The sequence below is a fragment of the Dendroctonus ponderosae genome, unplaced genomic scaffold (assembly GCF_020466585.1).
Source record: "Dendroctonus ponderosae isolate FM_Combo_2020 unplaced genomic scaffold, Dpon_F_20191213v2 Dpon_F_20191213_10, whole genome shotgun sequence".
Lineage (NCBI taxonomy): Eukaryota > Metazoa > Arthropoda > Insecta > Coleoptera > Curculionidae > Dendroctonus > Dendroctonus ponderosae.
This window is the reverse complement of record NW_026017111.1, coordinates 6,093,127-6,111,086: the sequence shown is the minus strand read 5'-3', so window position 1 is coordinate 6,111,086 and position 17,960 is coordinate 6,093,127. Positions and strand designations below refer to the sequence as shown.

Here is a 17,960-nt window from a genome sequence, read left to right as displayed (position 1 = left end):
TTTCAGGTAAAACGGTTGAAACAAACATAAATTAAAATTGAACGGCCAATCTGAAAATAACAAAAAAAAGGGGGGGTTTCATTTAAAAAACCAGGTAACTACCACACGTTTATGATGCACCCTGTATATTGGAAAGTAATTTTAGAATGTGGACCTTTTAAACGTGAAAAACTTTCGTTTGACGAATTTTCTTGTAAACTTCATATTTACTGAGATATCGCACTTTGACGCACTAATGAGCAACCCTGTATACTAAAAAGAATTAAAATAGCAACTGGAGCTGGATTAGAAGTTACGAATTTTTATTGAAGAGCTTGCAGTGACGTGAAAAAGTTTATTTTCTGATCAACAGTTGCAAAGACCGCAAAAAATAGTGACTGCGTGATTTAAATGAAATGTCGAGAAGTTTTAGAGTGAAACGTCTTTCATTTGCTAGAAAATTTTCAAGTCGCAACTTGGGCTAGATTAGAAGCTACGAATTTTTATTCATAAACCTGCAGTTGCGTGAAAACTCTAATTTTTGGACCGATATTTCCAAAATAATGCAAAAAACAGTACGGCGCGATTTGACTGGTAAATTGAGGGCTTTTAGAGTGAAATGTCTTTTATATACTAGAAAAAATTAAAATAGCAACTTGAGCTGGATTAGAAGTTACGAATTTTTATCGAAGAGCTTGCAGTGACGTGAAAAAGTTTATTTTCTGATCAACAGTTGCAAAGACCGCAAAAAATAGTGACGGCGCGATTTAAATGAAATGTTGAGAGGTTTTATAGTGAAATGTCTTTTAAATGTTAGAAAAATGTTAACCCCCAAATTTCACCGGATTAGAAGTTACACATTTTTATTAGAGATCCTGCAGTTGCGTAAAAACGTTGAGAGCTTCGTCTATTCTAAAAATCCTAAAATTACAAGTTACAACTTGCGAGTTTTTTGCATTTCCAAGGCATTTCAGATATTCAGAATCAAGCGACTTTTATGTCCTGGGCGAATTTTCATTCTCAACTTGCCCTGGATTAATTGATAATAATAATTATTATTATTATTGATGGCGCTGATTGCGAGTTGCGGAGAACACCACACAGCCAGATTAGTTACTGTCAAAATGTGAAAATTAACTGTCGTGATTTGACATAAGTCATGTTAGTTAGTTGGCGCTCATCACAATGTTTCTATGGAAACGTCGAAAACATCAGTGTCAAAATTCGCTAAGTGTGATTTGACATGAATTAAATGTCAAACATCAAAGTAGTTCCCCGAAAATAACATATTACTCATTCGAAATTGGGCGCTACTATGACAGCATCGAAAACAACAACTTAATTATTTGTTGTGATTATTGATGGTGGTCATTACGATTTCCGAAAGTAAAAATACCAGTTTGATAAGCCGGGTGCTGCATACCAGGAAATGTCACACATATTTTTAGAATCACTCGCATGCTTGCGACTAGACGTGTTTATTTACATTGGAACTGCAGCCGTCTATTATCTAAAATAAATTAATTACGACAGCGGTTGATTAAGAGAAAAAGAAAAAAAACGTTGTTTACGAAGAGTGACCTATCTGGGTACCACGAGCTAGCGATAGAATCCTTCTGATGCGCCTTCTGAGCGCCACAGTCCGCTTATCAGGCGACCGTTATCAGACAACCGCTTATATCTGAACTAAATTCTATTTTTGATTTGATGCAGGCATAAAAACCGAATGGGAACTATATAAATAGAACAAAGACATTCGTGGTTGATTAATGGGCTGTTTGGAAACATCAATTTTTAACGATTTGGGTTAGAGAAGAGGTCGCAGTTCGGATAATCCCCCATTTATCAATGAAAGCGTTAATCGGATGGATCGGATTCGGATGGGGCTTCCGAAAGTTGATTTGAATTAGAAAAAAAAATGTTTTGTCCGGTTTAATTTTAGAAAACCCCAGGCCAATATGTGCGTATGCGGTTAGGTGTTTCTTTGATGTTCTTTCTTTCACGACTATTTCGAGGCTCTAATGATTTACTAGTCAACAGTCTCCTGTTTTAGATTGATGTATATTTTGAGGAATATTTGAATTTTTCGCAAATTGTTGAAAGCGAAGCTGCTGTAAGCTACAGTTAAGATCATTTTTCTCCAAATTTTGAGCAAAAAATCTAATCTAGAATTGATTGAAACCTGCGAATTTTGACTGAATCTGTTTTTTAAATTCAGTCATGGATTCAGGCTGCCATTGCTCTTCCATGAGCAGTTAGGAGACTTCAACATTTCAACATTAAATTTTCTGAATTTTGAGTAAGGTTTTTCATGTTATGCAGACTTGTGCTTAGGTCCCGAGCTTAAACAATTAAGAAGCATCTTTTTTAGCAGTTTTCCGGCAAAAGTCTCCTCAATGAAATCTGCAAATGTTGACTGAATGGTAATTTTTGAAAATCTCCTGCATCGTTGAAATGGCTTTCAAGCTCAAAAATTCGTCGTGTATTCTTGTACTCTTTGGTTTTTGCGATTTCTCAGACAAAAGTGCAATCGTTTTCCTGCGTTTGGGTCATTTTTGCAGGGCTGTAAAAAACTGCTATTATCCTGAAACTAGAGCAGTTGAATGCTTTTTTTCCCCGTTTTTTTTTATCAAACATTCCTCAATTTCCTGAAAAACTTGAGTAGTAAGGAAATATTCTTTTAAGGTTGTTATAGCAAAACGCATCTAGTTTAACTAGAGATTTTTTCAAATTGTCGGCAAATTGTTGAAATTTAAACAAGCAGTGACAAAACACGGTTCTATGGAATGTCTCGCATTTCAAATTAACATTGTTGCCTGATTACGGCACTTATTAACTTGTTTTTCTTGAAGGTCCAATAGTTCACACATTCCATTTCTTTTCCTTAGTGTATTTACACTTTGCGGTTGTTGGCCGACACTTATCGATTTTTGTGGTGGGATACAGACATTAAGCCAGATAACACTAATTGTTGAGCTATTTATGTCTATGTTTATCTATCTATTTGGGATAGGTAGACAACGGGGAAGATTCATTTCGATTATCGCTTGAGGCCAATGGACGCTTTTCGAACTATTCTGCATCAAAGAAATATTTTATGTTGATGTTGTTCTTGTTGCGACCTGTTCCGCACAACGTTGGCATCAAATCGCACTTGAATTTCAAATTTCAATATAAAATTCAATATTTACTTCAGTATGTTGTCGGTTGAGAAATTGTGCCGAGTCAACAGGAACGACACTGGTTGCATAGAACCTGCCACTCTTGTATTAGATGGCTTCAGGTTGTACGAGTTCTTATCTTACTGGGTTGAACACGAACGAATCGTCACTGTATTCGCATTAAATCGTCTTTAATCTGCTGGTTCAGAAGTGTGCTGAGCCCTACGAGCACGACACTGATTGCAAGAAAACATGAAATTTTGTCCTAATCGTGCACCTAAGTGTCTGATTCAAATTTTCCTTTCTGGGTCAAAACTACTCGAATTTCCTCACTCAAGTTGTTACGACTGAGTATAATTTTCTATTCTCTATCCAGCGATGCCAAAACGAATTATGTGGCTCAAATGGTTCTTGAGAAACTTCGAAAAAAGCAGCGTCATGTTTGAATCGATTTTGCAACTTAAAAAAAACACTCAAATCTAAAACTTTTTGAAATCAAGATTTTTTTGAGAAAACTGCCAACATTTCCTTATCGATGCTTCACTGCCTAAATAGCCCATTTAGTTCTCTCGGGAATGATGCAAAATGAACGTTCGTGCTCATTTTACTTCCAAGAAATGAGCAAAAATGGGACGGAAAACATGACATTTTGGCCTAAACTTGCACCTAAGTGTCTAATATTCAAATTTTCCTTTCCGGGTCAAAACTATTCGATTTTTTTCACTCAAGTTGATACGACTGAGTCTAATTTTCTATTCTCTATCCAGCGATGCCAAAACGAATTCTGTGGCTGAAATGATTCTTGAGAAACTTCGAAAAAAGCAGCGTCATGTTTGAATCGATTTTGCAACTAAAAAAAACACTCAAATCTAAAACTTTTTGAAATCAAGTTTTTTTTGAGAAAACTGCCAACATTTCCTTATCGATGATTCACTGCCTAAAAAAGGCCATTTAGTTCCCTCGGGAATGATGTAAAATGAACGTTCGTGCTCATTTTGCTTCCGAGAAATGAGCAAAAATTGAACGGAAAACATGAAATTTTGGCCTAAACTTGCACCTAAGTGTCTGATATTCAAATTTCCCTTTCTGGGTCAAAACTACTCGATTTTATTCACTCAAGTTGTTACGACTGAGTCTAATTTTCTATTCTCTATCCAGCGATGCCAAAACGAATTCTGTGGCTCAAATGGTTCTTGAGAAACTTCGAAAAAAGCAGCGTCATGTTTGAATCGATTTTGCAACTAAAAAAAAAACACTCAAATCTAAAACTTTTTGAAATCAAAATTTTTTTGAGAAAACTGCCAACATTCCCTTATCGATGGTTCACTGCCTAAAAAGACCATTTAGTTCTCTCTGGAATGATGTAAAAATGAGCGTTTTTGCTCATTTTGCTTCTGGAAAATTTGCAAAAACGGGACGGAAAACATGAAATGTTGTCGTAATCGTGCACCTAAGTGTGTGATATTCAAATTTCCCTTTCTGGGTCAAAACTACTCGATTTTTTTCCAACGATGCCAAAACGAATTCTGTGGCTCAAATGGTTCTTGAGAAACTTCGAAAAAAGCAGCGTCTTGTTTGATCACTCAAATACTCAATTCTAAAACTTCTTGAAATCATGACTTTTTTGAGAAAACTGCCAACATTTCCTTATCGATGGTTCACATTCTAAAAAGGCCATTTAGTTCTCTCTGGAATGATGTAAAAATTAGCGTTCTTGCTCATTTTGCTACCGGAAAATGAGCAAAAACGGGACGGAAAACAAAAAATGTTGGCCTTTATTAGATATTAATGCGTCTTGGCCCCACTTTGGTACCAAATCGTCTCTAAGCTGTTGATTGAGAAAGTGTGCCGAGCCCTGGGAGCACAAGACTGATTGCAATTGAACATGACGCTCTCCTATTAGAATATTTCAGGTGGTTCTTCAGGAAAGAATCTGCAACACTTTCGCATCAAATCGATCAATTTTCTTTATTGTCTGCATTCGATGTTGGAAGTAAATGCTTGACTTGGCTCTGTTTTGCTCCAGGAATGGCAAAGAAATACTCGCGCCCCACGTGGAACCTGATCCGCAAAGTCTACGCACCCATTGACCGATGCGAGAAGAGCTTCATGAAGATGAAGAACATTTCCAATTTAGCCACGCAGGTAAGTGTAGCTTGAAGACGTGTGAAGTGAGTGGCTTATCAGAGGCTTTCCAGTTGGTGTTCTTCATGCTGTGCGATCGCGTTCTGTTGTGCAGCTTCGGCGGCCATCACTGTCCACAGAAGAAGGTCACCGGGCTCTACTCCTTGATGTTCTACAACGTCATCGCCTATTGCGTCAGCTACATCAAGGAGCTGATCGAGAAGGAAGATTGGTCGATCACGGTCAACATGACTCAACATAGCAATATCAAACACTTGGCCATGTCAGCTACGAAGATCGTCCTGGAGTGGACCAAAGCCGTCACGTTCATCATCACCGTCACGTTCATGCTCTTGGTGTTCGGTCTGGAGCAAGGGCTGGAACACTATCGTCCCACTGCCCTCTACACCTTCGTCACCTGGACGTACTACATGTGCACTGAGAAGGTGTTTGTGGATCTGTTCCTGCCCACTCTACTGCTACTGAAGATCAAGTCCCTGGAAGCGCTGGAACAGTTCTACGCGCCAGTTTTTCTCCGCTTCTACACAATTGGTTGGGCGGTGTTGATGGCGATCTGCTTGATGCTCTTGGGCCAGTTCCACTTCGCCTTCTTCGCCTTCTACATCACCGTCTACCTCAAAGTCAAAGACACCATCTTCAACTGTTTGAGGACGCTGAAACGTGAGCAGGCGATGTTGGGCCAGTTTCGTTGTGCCACTTTTGAGGAAATCGAAAATTGCGACGATGTTTGTGCCGTCTGCTTGTGCCCGATGGAACGCGCCCGAGTGACTCCCTGTCAGCACATGTTCCATGCCAGCTGTCTTCGGGAGTGTTTGAACAATTCCAATAACTGTCCCATCTGCAAGAGGGAGTACGTGTTTGTGCACTAGTTTTGGGGCGTTTCGTCCGCAACGGTCAAATCGAGCGAATTCGATCTTATTAGACTATAAAAACGACGCTGAGGTGAGCAAGCAAACCCAATGTGCAACAAACAAGCACACTAGTTAGAAAGTCTGGAAAATTTAAATTAGGGTCTGGTGAATTAGCGCCATATTCGAGTGTCTCAGTTTCAATCTGCGCAATTGTACGTACTTTCCTGACTGTGTTTCAATTCCAAAATTAAAATCAAATCCTGGGTTCTTCAGTCATTTATTGTTCATTTATCAATTTATAAATAACCAATAAATGATAAATGAACAATAAATGACTGAAGAACCCAGGATTTGATTTTAAATCTGCGCAATCTCAGCTGTTACCAGCGCCGATGTCAGCTAACCTGTTTCTTGTCAATGTCACGTCTGTGGACTTTAAACTGAAATTGTTGACATTAAGAAATCTGATTCCTGTCATTGTCAATGTCACTGAATGCTAAATTTGTTTTCCTGCTTAAAAAACATCTTCATGTGTTAGAGAAGTGTTTAGCAGGCGTCCAACTTCAATTTAAACGCCAAATTTACATCTGTACAACGCCGTATCAGTTGACACTTCTAATCCCTGATGTTAACTAATCTTTTTCCTGTCATTGTCAATGTCACTTTGTAGCCGCCAAATTGAAAATCCTCCTTAAAAGACTCTTCCAATTATTTCAGAACTGTTGAACAAGCGACCAACTTCAGTTTGAGCACAACAAAATCTACTTTTTCAGTTGAAAGATTACTTGATATGAGTTAAAAACGCGGTATTGATTGACACTTCTGATCCCTGTCATTGACATTTAGTCTGTTAGCTGTTCTATTCCATTTTCTCAACTCAAAAGGTCGGCTGACAGTTCTGAGCTCCGATGTTAACCAAACGTCTGCCTATCAATGACAATGTCAGTGTCAGTTTTACAAGACAAAGCGCGTGCTTTAAAAAATCGAAACTCTGAACGTAAGATAACTAAAAATTACGAACGTAGACTGGAAAAAATTTAAATCGCTGAATAAATGATAGTCGAGTCTCTAAAAGGGAAGCGAAGATGGTACTGCTGTTTCTATAGAATGAATGTCAATGTCATAATTTGACACGTATTCGTCTAGAAGATGGTGGAATATCAACCAAAACGACTCATTTGGACGACAACAAGTCGCGCTTAGAAGCCGGATGTTGGGATCGTAAAAGCATCTATTTCTATCCATTGTGACGACACTAAGTGGGTGGCATGATGCCCGCGCAAATTATTTTCCAAGCATCGAAGCTGAAGCAAAACATCAATTTTTTTCGATTAATTGGGCGACGCCGATTGATGAGGCTCGTGCCACATTTCCCAATAAATTTGTGTCAATCACGCAAAGACTTTAATGAAAACAAAATAGATAAGTTGGCTAGAGAGGCACCCGACGGGCGCCAAAATGTGATTTATATTGTGCAAGCTCGGGCCCGAAAACGCTAAAACCTTGAGGCTATTTTCTCATCGGGATGACGCGTTCGAAAAATGTGATTTTTCGCATGTTTTCCCACGAAAACAACCGGAAATGCTTGGCAGCCGAAAACCGATCGACTAGAACTGAAAGTACATTGTTTAAATTTGGTTGTACTTACTTGACATTGACAGGGGAAAGTGCGGTTATTTGTCCCAACAGAAGTACCAACTTCTTTATCAGTCAATTGCATTAACCGGGAATATACAGGGCCATCCACTCATAGATCTTATTGACGTTTTAAGTGTTAAGAGGTTATGGTTTTTAGTTTCTGAGCTGCACTCAGAGCGTTGGGCACAACTTGGCGCATGTGTCTCAACCGAAGTATAAATTGAGAAATGTTAAAGCACTCTTGAGCTGATCGGACAGGAAGTCAGAAAACACTATTTTCTGCTTGGACCCATTGAGGATTTTTTATGAAACTGCATATTAACCAAAGTTCACTCAAGTTCAAGCTGTGTCTAATGTGATCCATCGCTAATCACAGCGCAGTCGGTTAAAATAATTATAACTCCTAAACCAAAGTAAGCAGCGGTTTCAAATTTTCATATATCAGACAAGAGGTATCGAGCTCCGAACTCACCAAATCTGACTCAAATCCAAGAACCTCCTGATTTTTAATGTACCTCCAACCCCTCCAAACTTTGTTGCGAGTCATCAGTAATCACTTGCAACTCTAAAAGAAAAATGTTCTAGTTCCTATACGATTGAATGTAGCAGCTTGAAATTTTTATAAAGGAGGGAAGATTCATCAAGGTTCAAACTGGATGGAGTCTCATTCAACTACATGACCCTCTTGTTTTTTATGTACGAAAAATTCTTCCTCTCAGGCATATGAAAGTAGCAACTTGAAATTTTAACGTAGTGGAAAAGGCATCAAAATTCACTCAAATACTTGTTTATGTACTATCAAATGTTGTCTAATGAGGATCAGTAATTGTTGCTAACTTAAATGAAAAAACTCTCAAATAAATCAAGGCAGCAACTTGTAACTCTGACACAGTGATAAACAAGCATCTGGCTCCAAGCTTCACGAAGTTCCTCTAAAAAATTATCACTTCCGAACCAGTGAAACAGCACTGGAGCTTTGGGAGACTCGAAAATTGATATTGAGGTCCAAATCAACTGAGTTTTACTCAAATCCAGACTCCGGCTGATTTGTGAGGCACACAGTGAAAATTGCCTAACTCCCAAAGCAATGAAAGAAGCAACTTGAAATTTTCACACCTTAGAGGGTTGGGAACAGCCTCCAAACTACTCAAAACTTTCAGTCAAATCCCAATCTCTGCTGATTTTTCAGATAAAGTTGCAAACAGAGCAGACATGAAACTGAGACCATTGGAGTAAAATATTGAACTCAACCCAGACTATACAGAGCGTTCCTCATAGAGATCCGCCGAGTTAATGGGTCATTTAATCAAAATATGTTATTGATGCGACTGTTTACAAAATGAGCAAAAGCTCACTTTGAGAATTCAGGCCATCAGAAATTGTTTGTTTTAACATTCGGGCTTCGCTTGCCAAATTTTTCAGATATAAACAGAAGTATTTATGTTGTAGATGCATTAACGTCACAGACGAAATATTTTTAAGTGAAAGCAACGTATTATTAGAGCTGTTGTCCATATAGGCAAGTATAAATCGACACAAAACGTTTGACTTTTTTTCGATTTGTTTTCGTTGTTGTTTTAAGAATGGAGAACCCGGTGACTGCTTCCTTAGGTTAAGTTTTTCTACGTTTTTTAGCTAGAGTTAAATTGGGCTCTAGCCCAGCTAGTTTTATACGAACATTTGTATTCTTTGTACGTGCCAAAATAAACGTTACGGATAATCTTGGATTTGCTTTTGATCACGTTTTACGCTAAAAAAAATTGTGGTCATTTTCGTGAACGCATATAATAAATAAAAATCTTAAGGTTAGAACACTCAGTATAGTCGCAAGATATACAAGAGTTGAACGTAAATATACAGTAAAGTCTGCTTATAATGAACCCGGTTATAGTGAACTTTCGGTTAAAACGAATTTTTTTCCTTTAATTGAAACGTCGTCCATAAAGACCAACGTATTGTTTTACTGGTTATAACCGGGTTCGTTTATAACGAACTTCCGGATATAACGATCACTTTTTAGGTTAGTTGTATATTCACTTTCCGTTTATAACGAACTTCCACGCTCAGCAACACGAATCGTGCGGAGTTGTTTATATTAGTGAGAGTTATAGAATGGAAGAATGTAAATCGTTTTAGAATGGAAAGACAAAAACGCAAAGCTTTTTCACTAAATGAAAAATACGAGATTATTAACAAAATAAAAAGTGGAGTAAAGCAGAGTGACATTTGTAAGGAATTAGCACTTGGAAAGTCTACTGTTGCAACAATATGGAAAAACACAGAAAACATTTTATCAGCGTCTGACAAAACAAATGTTAGATGTAGGAAGTTAAAATTATCTGCACATGAAAAGGTTGACAAGGGACCTATTAAGTGGTTTACTCAAAAAAGACAAGAAAACGTTCCCATAAGTGGCAGTGTTTTGCAAGAAAATACTAGTGAAATGGGGAGCAAAATAAAAAACAAATAGTTTGGAAGAGCGTTTCAAGAAGAGGCATAATATCAGTAGGGGAAAAATTGTTGGAGAGTCTGCCGGTGAAAAATTCTTCTTATGAAAACGTTAGAGGCGATCGATAAAAATGAAACATTTTCTATAAATCTCTTAGATGCAGATAATTTCATTCATAGAGCTTGGCAAAAAGTTAGACGAAAAACAATTGAAAATTTCTTTAAGCATGGGGGATTTGTAAGAAAAGAAAATGATTATGAACCAGACGATGAAAGTCCACTTAACGAATGGTTAGAAAAGTATAAAGAATTTGACTACGAGTATGACACAGATGAAGATGTCCCAATGTTGTCGAAGAACAAGTTAAAACCAAACTGCGTGATTTCAATTTCTTCGAATATGTGAGCATTCTTACAAGAGAAATGTTGACCGATGAGAAAATTATAGACTCCGTAACCTCATCTACAGCTTTAAGCGATAATAAGAAAAATGACGATTTATGTGAAACGTATTCTACTGTAGACACTAATGCTGTTCCAACCATTTCTGAAATGACAAAAAAAGTTTCAGAAACTCGGAATTTTCTACAATCACGCCAAGTTCCACGCCAAGGGCTGCTGATCTGCAGAATTTCCGAAACTCTTCGCCCGGACGGCATGAAATCCCACAAAACTAAAAGTTTCAGTTACTGTTGATGCCTAACTGTCGTGGAATGATCTTGACGTTTTGCAAGCACGAGTCGGGTGCATCTTCACGAGTGGCACTTGCGCCGAGCAAACCAGTCTCAAGCAATGGCCTACAAGTTTTGTGTTTAGCAGCTAGCTTTTGTGGACACTTTGTATAATTTGTAAGTGGCAAATGATCCGCAATGTATAATCAAAGCTTTACCAAATCATCAAAGCCCGACAAAAACCTCAAACGCCACATTGACACGCCTCAAAACTTTGGACAATTTCACTCAAAATTCCCGTAGCAGATGGCTTCGTTCTTCCATCGCAGCGACTCGCTGGATTCGATCAGTCCGGGCACCCGTGGGTCCCTGCAACCAGCCCCTTAACAGAACATTCACGGGATTTCTGGTTTCAGGCTGGTGTCCGATTGTGTTGGAGTGGATTGCCACCCTCAAATCCGAACTGATGGAAGAGATCCACAACATTGAACAGTTCGTCATCAATCTGCATAACATCTATGCGTTCGCTTGCCAGGTAACATCCTATGGTCTGAAATCTCGCGAGTCATTTAGGGCCAAATCGTCGTTCCAGATCAGCTTTTTTCTGCTCTGCGAGCAGCGGATGTATCGTCCGGACTCTTCGAGTCTATCGCCGGACAAGGACATTGTCCTGGCCTTGACCACCGTGCTGTTCTACTCGGTGTTGGGGTACTTTGCCACTCGAGTGCGCGATATCTACCAAGGCAGCCGGAACCGGGTAGTCGTTGGAACGCCTTCCTTGACCAACTACCTGAAGTGGCTCTGCAAGATCATTCTGGAATGGGCCAAAGCGGTGGTTGCCGTCCTTTGTCTCAGAGAGCAGGGCATTCAGTACGAACCCAAACTCGCCTACAGTCTGATCACCTCCATCTACTATCTCTGCACTGAGAAAATCTTCATGGAGATCTTCTCCCAGCTGGTGGAGGCTCTGAAGATCGACAAGCTGGAGAATCTGGAGCACCTCTACGTGCCCCTTCTCATGAACGCAGTTGCCATCGCTGCAGGGATAGTTGTGGGGCTCTACAGCCTCTACTTCAACTACTCCAACTTGATCCTGCTCAGTCTGTACTTCACGGTCTATCTGCGCATCAAGGACGCCTACTACAACTACTGGGAGCTGCTGATTACTGAGCGCGACACCTACTCAAATTTCCAGGTGGCCACGAGCAAAGACATCGAGGATTGGGACGATATTTGCGCCGTATGCCTCAACAACATGTCCAAGGCGCGCATCACGCCCTGCAATCATCTCTTCCATCCCTACTGCTTGAAACGGTGTCTGCGCCATTCGTTTTACTGCCCTCTGTGCAAGCACGATTTTTTGGAAAATAGGATCTACATCAAATAAACACCTGTGCTCAGTTTGGATCAAATTATTATTAACATAAAACCGAAGATGAGTGTTACACATTAGACCCTTATTGTCTGACTAGAGCTCAGAATGTCCAGAAGCCTCAACCTTGGATGGATTCAGTGTAAACCATCCAATGAGAGAAACAATGGAAACTACACCGTATTAAAGATCTACAGCCTTCACATAATCTACAGGGTGTCACAAACAATCATGGCAGGACCTGCCCAAACTCAACTAACCTTTTGCGCCATTTCCAATACAAGAATCGTATAAAGGGTCAGGAATTCATATCGCCAGTAGATTTTAGATGACCATAACTATTGGGCCGCTCTGTATACCAATTGGTAAATCAGTATACAGGGTGACCAAAATATTATGGTTATTTTAACCTAGGACAGGGTGATCCAAACTTGACGCCCAAGATCCACTGTGATTAAACGAAAACGAAAATGCTCTAAAGCTTGTTTCTTATGGGTCCGGAATATTTTGTGGACTACCATTACTACGCGCGGAAAAATTCACGCAATTCACATATATCCGGATTATTTTTCCGCATTCCGCCGACAGTGTTGGCATATCTTTCGGGAAGCGAGAAACGATACCACTCTTGTTTCTACATGTTTTCTTGCCAGTATTTTGAGGCGCATGAAATGAACGTTCGAAACCAAAAGTTAAATCTAGTTTTGTCTTTGTACGTTCCAAAAAGAAGGAAACAAACACATCAAAATGAAAGACGGTCGAATAGACGCCGCTGAATTTAACCTTTCACTGGAGCATCACTGGAGATAACCTAGGTTTTCACATTCTTCCGCACGCCATGCGGAAAATATTACAATTTGGGAACTTCTGCGAATGGGCGGAGCTAACGCATCCGGCAAACTTCTGATTGGTCGGAAGGTTTTCCGCATTCCGCATTCCGGACTCATGAGAACCCAGCTTTTGGGGCTTTTCTTCCATAACAATCACAGGAAACATACGCAGAAAAATCAGATCAACTGCATTGAACTGCCCTAATATACAGGGTGTTCCGTAAATACGTTAAAATATTATAGCAGCGTGTTCTTCTAGTCATTTAAGAAGGGGGTCTTCCTGAAAATATTTTAACTTTGAGGCTTCGTTGTTGAGTTATTTGATTTCCAAAATGGCAAAAAATATTAGTTTTTGTTGTTTTCCTTTAAAACGGTTACACAGAAACTTCAATTTTGGTATACTTTATAAGCTAATTGAGTGGCATTTTATGATAGTGTTTCGTGGTTCAGTTTGCTTTTATACAGGGCAGAAATGTGGAACCGCTACTTTTGTTTTGTTCAGAACTTTTTTGTGCGCACTTAAACTTTTCTCGACATAATCTTGTTAATTACTACAAGCTATTTACCAACTTTTTTACTCTTATTGTTTTTTCATAAGACCACTAGTTTGCCCGCAAAAACATAAAATCGTTTTCTTTGTCGTTCTCAAAATGTGTAAGTAATTAAGTTCCTTTTTGTAAATCTAATAACGTTTTCATATAACAATTTTGGTACGCATTATTAGTTGATTCCTAACAACCTAAATTGTTTTTCTAAATTGTGTATTTTCGTTCAGATTACAATTATTAAGTTTGAATAAATTTTACTTAAATAAAAACATAGTAACAATATGCGCAACGATATAAACGAACAGAATTAAATTTAAATAACCATTCTAATGTTACCTTAGCAGCAGTCTTTTAAGCGTCTCTCTAAGCTTAAAGTTTGCACTGAAGTTCTTATTTCGTTAGAAATATTAAATATTATTTCCTAAAGTTATTCGATTGCATTCACTTCTGTTGAATACACCGTATTTTTTAAATGGCCCCAGAAGTAAAAATCAAGGAGCTTCTTGACCTCTACCAATCCAACGGCCTGGAAAGTTTTGATTAAGCCGAAACTATTTAATTGTTTTGCGGGCAAACCAGTGTCCTTAACCTAAAATAATAAGAGATAAAAAAGTTGATAAACAACTCGTGGCAATTAAAAAAATTATCTTGATAAAAGTTTAAGTGCACACAAAAAAGTTCTGAACAAAACAAAAGTAGGAGTTCCACATTTCTACCCTGTATAAAAGTAAAGTGAACTACAAAATAGTACCATAGAATGGGACTCAATTAGCTTATAATGTGTACCAAAATTGAAGTTTCCAATATTTAACCGTTTTAAAGAAAAACAACAAAAACTAATATTTTTGGCCATTTTGGAGATCAAATACAGTTGAGTCCGAATATAACGAACTTGAAAAATGAACTAAAACTGGTTCGTTATATCCGGAGTTCGCTATAAGCGAATAATATATAAAAACACGTGGTGTATTTTATTTCGTTAGTTTTACATAGAGTAGTAGAAGTTAGTCGGAATAACTAAAAAGAACACAAAAAGATAAACAGAACACAATTTGAAATCTACTTCACAAAGTCTGTAATTTTTGTTTGTACATTTCTGCTGCAAAAATAGATGTTATTTACGTAGTTTTCTAGATCACAAAATGACTCCCAGATATGATTAGGAACTTGGCGTGATTGTAGAAAATTCCTAGTTTCTGACACTTTTTTGCCATTTGAGAAATGGTTGGAACAGCATTAGTATCTACAGTAGAATCAGTTTCACCTAAATCGTCATCTTCCTCATTATCGCTTAAAGATGTAGATGAGGTTACGGAGTCTATAACTTGCTCATCGGCCAACATTTCTCTTGTAAGAATGCCATTATCAATGATCACATATTCGAAGAAATTGAAATCACGCAATTTGGTTTTAACTTGTTCTTCGACAAAATTGGGCACATCTTCATCTGAGTCATACTCGTAGTCAGGGTCTTATATTAAGTGGAATTTCATCGTCTGGTTAATAATCATTGTCTTTTCTTACAAATCCACCATGCTTAAAGAAATTTGCAATGGTTTTTCGACTAACTTTTTGCCAAGCTCTATGAATGAAATTAACTGCATCTAAGAGATTTATAGAAAATGTTTCATTTTTATCGATCGCCTCTAACATTTTCATACGAAGAATTTTCCTATAATGACTTCAGGGAATGTATTACTCCTTGATCCATAGGTTGGAGCTTCGCACTTGTGTTCTACTGATATTATGTCTCTTCTTGAAACTCTCTACCCAACTTCTAGAACAAACAAACTCTTTGTTTTTGATTTTACTCCCAATTTCACTAGCCTTTTCTTGCAAAACACTGCCACTTATGGGAACGTTTTCTTGTCTTTTTTGAGTAAACCACTTAATAAGTCCCTTGTCAACCTTCATGTGCAGATAATTTTAACTTCTTACATCTAACATTTGCTTTGTCATACGCTGATAAAATGTTTTCTCTGTTTTTCCATATTGTTGCAACAGTAGACTTCCCAAGTGCTAATTCCATACAAATGCCACTCTGCTTTACTCCACTTTTTACTTTGTTAATAATCTCGTACTTTTCATTTAGTGAAAAAGCTTTGCATTTTTGTTTTTCCATTCTAAAACGATTTACAAACATAACGCGGCAAAAAACAACAAGTCACTGCCTGTCTCTAGCTCTCACTAATATAAACAACTCCGCACAATTCGTGTTGCTGAGCGTGGAAGTTCGTTATAAACGGAAAGTAACTATACAACTAACCTAAAAAGTGATCGTTATAAACGGGTTCGTTATAAACAGTAAAAAATGCGTTGGCCATTATGGACGACGTTTCAATTAAAAGAGAAAAGTTTGTTTTAACCGAAAGTTCACTACAACCGGGTTCATTATAAGCGGACTTTACTGTATCTCAAAAATGAGACCTCAATCTAAAAAAAATATCAGGAATACCCCCCTCTAAAATGACTAGAACACGCTGTTAAAATATTTAAACATATTTACGGAACACCCTGTCCATATACAGGGTGTTTCTCAATTTGAGTTAAAAAACACTCTCGCAACCGAAAGAGATTTGATTGACCTGTTTGGGTTAAATGCCTACTACTGGAACTTGAAACACCCGCTATACAGAGTGTGCTCATAAAGTTGGCTCGGGCAACATTTCCAAGCCATTAAACTACCATACTTTGCCTCGGGCCATCCTTCTGAGGACACCCCGTAGAATAAAATCGAAGATATATCACAAGTGGCCCTACAACAGGGCCTTACATATCCTTCAAAGAAATGACCGACCATCCCAGAACCCTTCTATCGAACCCGCACGTGTACAAATTGACGCCACTGAGCATCTCGTCTGACCAGGCCGTGCAAGCAACCATCCGGTTGTGGCCTTGGCGACTAGATCTGGGCAATCTAGCCAACCTGCAAGGAAAACGCCGTCAACTTCCCAGCCCTCTAATCCCTCAAAACCTCCTACCTCACTCCTGATAGATCGTACAGGCGAATATGGCGGTTATCGTGAGGAATTGCAATCACGCCATTGGCCGAGACCGAGAGGCGATTAACCGCCGAGTCCACTCGGATGGTGGCCACTGGGGATCTCATATTCCGGAGATCCCACACTTTGACGCTGCGGTCGTCTGAGCTGGACACCACTTTGTCCTCCCGCGCAAATACCGACGAAGTGACGCTTCTGCAAAACCACACTTACCGTATGGGGACGACTTTTGGAGCGCACATTCTCCACTTACTCGGTATGCCCCTGAAACACCGACACAGCATGGACCGCTTCCCGGAAGTCCCACAGGCGAAACGTGGTGTCTCTGGACGAAGTCACCGCCAATTTCTGTGTTGGATGGCTGGCGGTGTGCGTCAACTCTTGATCGTGTCCTGGAAAACCACACAGTAACCTTCAGTCTGCCCAAAAAACGCTGGCTTCGGAATACTCCTTATGTACAAAGTATTGTTGTAGAAATGGACGTAACCAAATTACTGATTAAATATCCCTACAGCCAAGCTGGAAATGTACGTGTGAAACACTCGAATTGGACAAATGTAGCAGCAGCAACTTATTTTATTCTGGTAAGAAATTTGACCCCCAACCAAGGCATTTTTTCCTTTAAATAGCAAAAAGGATTTCAATAGCGCACCATACACGAGCGAAATATCTGTCATATCTGAGCCAAATTCGAAGAAATATCGGTCCGTTAATAGCGCCCCATACACGGGCAGATTACCCGTACAGTTCAGATACGTAGAGATTTGATTCGACAGATCCAGATCGGACGAATTAAATCTTTCCCTGCCAACTAATTAACATACCAAGCACGAGTGGCGATTCTTCCAATGGGATTGGAGGTATCAGATCCGTCCGTAAGTGGAGTGAAATCTTACGTTTCAGACAGACTTGATCTGGCGCGTGGTATTTCAAGTGAGCTAAAAGATTTGGTCGTGGCAGAGCAGATTAGTTAAACTAAGTGTTTAAAATGCGAAGCAAGAAACGGATAGCTATTGCTTGTGCTGGCATCATAGTGTTTTCAGAAAATCTACTCAAAAAAAATGAAAATAAAGTGAGTAGACCGGAGACTATAGACTGGAAGGGCGTCGGCAGCCATAGGGAAAAATGAGGCAAAAAAAATTAAAAATCGAATGCACGCTGGGATTTTTTTTTATAAACACGTTGTTATTAAAACAATTAAATACATAATTATAGAAAAACAAACAAACGATACAAACCGAACTAATTAAAACCAACGTTAAAAAGGCAAATTGATCTACCACTTTCTTAGTGAAATACTGCAAATTCTGAGAAA

At 38.8% G+C, this 17,960-nt stretch overlaps 3 protein-coding genes and 1 long non-coding RNA gene across 6 annotated transcripts in view; 3 read left to right on the top strand and 1 right to left on the bottom strand.

Annotated features, from left to right (window-relative positions):
- LOC109543538 (ERAD-associated E3 ubiquitin-protein ligase HRD1B) overlaps nt 1–6,360 on the top strand; it is an 11,243-nt gene extending 4,883 nt beyond the window's left edge. For both annotated transcript variants that reach the window (XM_019913309.2, XM_019913308.2), the window contains 2 exons: nt 5,167–5,285; nt 5,339–6,360. In XM_019913309.2, coding sequence (XP_019768868.2) covers nt 5,167–5,285; nt 5,339–6,154 — 935 coding nt within the window. In that variant the 3' untranslated portion in view covers nt 6,155–6,360. The remainder of the gene's footprint in view (nt 1–5,166; nt 5,286–5,338) is intronic.
- Nucleotides 6,361–10,826: 4,466 nt separating this feature from the next.
- LOC109543542 (RING finger protein 145) lies at nt 10,827–12,298 on the top strand. 2 transcript variants are annotated; one of them, XM_019913314.2, is made up of 3 exons: nt 10,827–11,254; nt 11,310–11,428; nt 11,486–12,298. In XM_019913314.2, the coding sequence occupies exons 1-3, from the start codon at nt 11,200–11,202 to the stop codon at nt 12,278–12,280; spliced, it is 969 nt and encodes a 322-aa protein (XP_019768873.1). In that variant the 5' UTR covers nt 10,827–11,199; the 3' UTR covers nt 12,281–12,298. The 2 variants fall into 2 exon arrangements, with proteins under 2 accessions (XP_019768873.1, XP_019768875.1); XM_019913316.2 differs by lacking the exon at nt 10,827–11,254 and having other exon boundaries at nt 11,325–11,428; nt 11,467–12,298.
- Nucleotides 12,299–16,122: 3,824 nt separating this feature from the next.
- The window catches only part of LOC109543541 (WD repeat-containing protein 37), a 4,766-nt gene continuing 2,928 nt past the window's right edge, over nt 16,123–17,960 (bottom strand). Inside the window, exons 7-9 of the mRNA XM_019913313.2 lie at nt 16,899–17,037; nt 16,625–16,840; nt 16,123–16,569 (exon numbers count right to left, since the gene is read on the bottom strand). Coding sequence (XP_019768872.2) covers nt 16,413–16,569; nt 16,625–16,840; nt 16,899–17,037 — 512 coding nt within the window. The 3' untranslated portion in view covers nt 16,123–16,412. The remainder of the gene's footprint in view (nt 16,570–16,624; nt 16,841–16,898; nt 17,038–17,960) is intronic.
- Nucleotides 17,035–17,918, top strand: LOC125502738. Its single transcript, XR_007280499.1, has 2 exons — nt 17,035–17,107; nt 17,160–17,918. It is a non-coding gene; the product is annotated as an uncharacterized LOC125502738 (long non-coding RNA).

Excerpts from the sequence above, each read along its gene's own strand:
- LOC109543542 (XM_019913314.2), top strand. The coding sequence starts at position 11,200 with ATGGCTTCGTTCTTCCATCGCAGCGACTCGCTGGATTCGATCAGTCCG. Across the intron at positions 11,255-11,309 it reads TTCGATCAGTCCGGGCACCC|GCTGGTGTCCGATTGTGTTG; the intron begins GTGGGTCCCTGC and ends TTCTGGTTTCAG. Across the intron at positions 11,429-11,485 it reads TCTATGCGTTCGCTTGCCAG|ATCAGCTTTTTTCTGCTCTG; the intron begins GTAACATCCTAT and ends TCGTCGTTCCAG.